The sequence below is a fragment of the Notothenia coriiceps genome, unplaced genomic scaffold (assembly GCF_000735185.1).
Source record: "Notothenia coriiceps isolate Sejong01 unplaced genomic scaffold, NC01 NC01_scaffold00035506, whole genome shotgun sequence".
Classification (NCBI taxonomy): Eukaryota; Metazoa; Chordata; class Actinopteri; order Perciformes; family Nototheniidae; genus Notothenia; species Notothenia coriiceps.
Genome location: NW_011368207.1, coordinates 446 through 4,612, shown reverse-complemented (window position 1 = coordinate 4,612; position 4,167 = coordinate 446). Strand labels below are relative to the sequence as shown.

At 50.8% G+C, this 4,167-nt stretch overlaps 1 protein-coding gene across 1 annotated transcript; it reads left to right on the top strand.

Annotated features, from left to right (window-relative positions):
• The first annotated feature begins 479 nt into the window (after positions 1-479).
• Positions 480-3,666, top strand: LOC104963035 (ataxin-2 homolog). Its single transcript, XM_010791588.1, has 3 exons — positions 480-679; positions 810-956; positions 1,057-3,666. Exons 1-3 carry the CDS (start codon positions 486-488, stop codon positions 2,711-2,713), a joined length of 1,998 nt encoding a protein of 665 aa, XP_010789890.1. The 5' UTR covers positions 480-485; the 3' UTR covers positions 2,714-3,666.
• Positions 3,667-4,167: the final 501 nt, after the last annotated feature.

The window sequence follows — 4,167 nt, the reverse complement described above, 5'->3', positions numbered from 1 at the left end:
CTGTACTTTCTACTTCTTACATGTTGAACTCAAATACCTGTACTTTCTACTTCTTACATGTTGAACTCAAATACCTGTACTTTCTACTTCTCTCATTTTCCAAACAGGCTGGTTCCTTTAGTCTGAATGTGTGTTTGGTGGCGTGATCATTATTATTTAGAGTCATTGCGTGCCTATTGATTTGAACACGATCCGTGTATCCATCATTTCCTGGTCTTCTCTAAAGAAGAGGGACCAATGAAAACGTTGTCATGTTGCCGTTGGTCACCATGGAAACATTCATTAGCTAACAATTACATTATTGTTCTATTAATATAAAGGGAGGTCAGGTACTCTTTAAAACAGCTGCTAGTTATGGGTACTTTTTACTGAAGTACATTTCAAAGCCTCTTTACTTTGACTTGAGTAAAGAAGTTTAGTCAGTACTTCTACTTTCACCAGAGTATTTTTAAACACGAGTATCTGTACTTCTACTTGAGTAAAGGATGTGTGTACTTTTGCCATCTCTGATTATTATTATTGTTGTTTTGGTGAACTTGCCTCTGTTTGTTGTTCCCTGCAGGCGCTCAGTGGGGACTGTGAACAGCAGATTCTCCCTCAGCGAGACGTCGAGCACACACCCGGGGAAGATCAGGGGGGATGGCAGCCCCGCAGCCCGGACCCTCCCCAACACCCCCAGGTCACATGTTCACCAGAAACACCTGGATATTTGTCATAATGACTTTTTGTTAGGATTCTGCATAATTTGAATCTCAGAACCCAAAAAAGACTTTCCCTCTTAGTCAGAATGTTTTTTCCTGTGTGTCCAGGCGTCAGGTGAAGCTCAGCTGCAGTGAGAACCACGGCATCAGAGCGCCCCCCCCGGAGCAGTACCTCACCCCCATGCAGCAGAAGGAGCTCTGCATCCGACACCTGAGGGCCCGTCTGAGGGACAATGTGGAGAGACTGCAGCACAGGTGAGGCTCCAATGACGAGCGAAGTGCTGGAGTGTTTGGTTTAAACTCGTATATTTCCTCACCCTCTCACCCTGCTAACTCTCTTCTTCTTCTTCCTCAGAGACAGCGAGATCTCGGGGCTCCGGGCCCAGCTGCTCCGGATGCAGGAGGATTGGATCCATGAGGAGGTTCAGAGGCTGGAGGCTCATCTGGAGCTGCAGGAGGCCAGGAGAGAGATCAGTGTCCTGCAGGACGAGGTGAGGGCCAGCAGCCAGGAGCCCCCCCAGCACCAGGAGCCCCCCCAGCACCAGGAGCCCCACCAACAACACCAGGAGCCCCACCAGCACCAGGAGCCCCACCAGCACCCGGAGCCCCACCAGCACCAGGAGCCCCATCTACACCAGGAGCCCCATCACCAACACCAGGAAACCCACCATCACAAGGAGACCCATCACCGACATCACCTACACCAGGAGCCCCATCATCAGCACCAGAAGCCCCACCAGCACCAGGAGCCCCATCACCAGCACCAGGAGCCCCATCTACACCAGGATCCCCACCAGCACCAGGAGCCCCATCAACAATATCACCTACACCAGGAGCACCATCACCAACACCAGGAGCCCCACCAACACCAGGATCCCCACCTACACCAGGAGGCCCATCACCAACGTCACCTACACCAGGAGCCCCACCAACACCAGGAGCCCCACCAACACCAGGAGCCCCACCTACACCAGGAGCCCCATCACCAACATCACCTACACCAGGAGCCCCCCCAACACCAGGAGCCCCACCTACACCAGGAGCCCCATCACCAACATCACCAGCACCAGGAGCCCCACCAACACCAGGAACCCCACCACCAACACCAGGAGCCCCACCATCACCAACACCAGGAGCTCCATCACCAACCCCAGCTGCACCCGGGGGCCCGATCAGGTGGACGCTCTCGTTCCTGCGGCTGCTCCCCTGCTGGGACGCTGAGCCGTGGGGCCCCTCTGCAGCCTGAGGGCCTCCGGGGGCCCCGACAGACTCACCTGCTGCTGCTGGAGGCGGCGCTGCTGTCGGAGCCCAGGGGCCACAACAGCACCGGGGGCCCCTTATCCTCCCCCACCTCCTCCCCCTGCTCCTCCTCCTACGAGAGGCTGTTTCTGCCCGTCTCACACTCCTGCAGCTGCATCGCACACACACCTCACACACACCTGTACCTGCACCTGCCGCAGGAGGAGGCCCCGGGGCCCGCCTCCGACCCTCCCATCCCGACCCCTCCCCCCCCTGTGGAGAAGAAGGTGGAAGTGCGCTCTCAAGCCTGCAGCCCCACCATCAGCTGGCTGTGTGACGAGGCCCCCTCCCCCCTCTCAGAGACACATTTTCAGTCACATTTACCCGGCGGGGCCCCTCCTCAAATCGTGGAGCCGCCTGATAGACAGGAGGAGATGAAGGAGCCCCTCACCTGTCAGCCCCCCCCCACAGCCCCCCTCCCTGAGAGACAGGACGCTGTGGAGGTGGAGATAGAGGATGATGAGGGGGGGGAGGAAGACGTGGCCCCCCCGCTGTGCCACTGGAGCCGATACTTCCTGGTGGATCTTCTGGCTCTGGCGATGCCGGTGGTCCCGACGGTGGCCTGGATGTGGGGGGGGCCGCGGGGGGGGGTCCTGCCCGGGTATCACATGGGCTCTCTACTGAGAGGCTGCTGCGCCGTGGCCCTCACCTCACTGAGGAGGGAGGGGGGGGCAGGGGAGGGGGACCCCCCAACCCTAACGGGGCCACGCTGATATGAGACTCTCTGAGAGACCTGAACCTCCTCTTGTGATGGAAGCTTCCTTTGTTCACCCCAATAAACCGTAATTTAATAAATGAACATCGTGCTGTATCGAAGCAGACTTTGAACTACAGACTGAGACCATACACGTATCAGGAAAATGTTGACTGAGGTAATAAATCAAGAGAGAAGTGGGAACATTTCCTCTTAGACTTCTATACGACAGAAGGGTTGCCCCCTGGTGGACATTACAGAGAATGCAATTTCTTTAACACATTACCACACTTCTTTCCATTTACAGTAGGAGCTTTTTACAAAGTAGTTTGGTATAAAGAAAATAGTCCCTACATGAAACTGGGTCATCATTTCTGCTTCATCCACCATCCAATGGCATCTACTTCCATTATACTGGAGAGAAAACAGACATTGCTACGCCTCATATCCCCAACCCTCTGTAACTTAAACCCAAACCCACCAGGTGAGAGGATGTCTCTTAGATTCTCGGATGTACTGTCCCTTTAAGACTCTGCTGACTTCAATACACTTTGGTTTTTGCCTCCAGTTGGATTTGTCCTCCTCTTCTAAGATTTCTAGATTTTACGTAATGCCCTCGTGATGTTGTGCTCATGCCTTAGAGAACAGAGGATTAGTGTTAGCTCTCTTTACTGGACTCTGCATGAAACCCACTGTCCGGACGGGGTCTACTGTTTGAATTAAATCAAATAAAAGCCAAATTCTGGTTTTAGATTTACGCTTTGGGAAAAGATGTTCGGTTTATTTTATGGATATTAAGTATTTTAAATTGCTGCTGTATTTTCATTATCATGTTTAAAAAAATTGCTAAAAGAGTAAAAAATATCAGAACAATTAAAAAAAATGTGAAAGGACTTTTTCGAAAAGAAGCATGTGCATCTCAGGTGTGAAACAGACCGGTTGTTCAGATGTTTTACAATAAATGAAACAGAGTATAAACTGTGCAGACTCTATTTATTGGATCCTGTTTGGACAGTTCCCCTCAACACATTTTAAAGTGTGCCGCGTGCGCTGTGATTGGCTCGTGGGAGATGGGACGAGTCTGATTGGTTACGCTTGGGGAGTGAGTGACAGAGGATTTGTGAATGAAGGTGTTAGAGACAGTCTTCCTGATGAACTTGCGATTCATTCAAACGGTTATTTTCTCTAAAATCAGTGAAAAATAATTCATGTTTTATCGTTATCGCAAAATGTCCTGGAGGAATTAGAAAAATATAGAAGTTGCAATATTTGTTGAAGGTTGAATTTGTGCAAAAACATCATTTTTAATTCAATACTGTCACTGCAAATATGTCCTTTCCTTAACATCATGCTCTATGGACTTTTTGGTTTGGTACAGATTTAGCAACAATCACTGCATAATCATTATTTATGGTTTTCATTCAAAACTAGAATATTATCTTCCATAATATCTGCATTTCTGTGTGTTTGTCG

Excerpts from the sequence above, each read along its gene's own strand:
- LOC104963035 (XM_010791588.1), top strand. The coding sequence starts at position 486 with ATGTGTGTACTTTTGCCATCTCTGATTATTATTATTGTTGTTTTGGTG. Across the intron at positions 680-809 it reads ACCCTCCCCAACACCCCCAG|GCGTCAGGTGAAGCTCAGCT; the intron begins GTCACATGTTCA and ends CTGTGTGTCCAG. Across the intron at positions 957-1,056 it reads GTGGAGAGACTGCAGCACAG|AGACAGCGAGATCTCGGGGC; the intron begins GTGAGGCTCCAA and ends CTTCTTCCTCAG.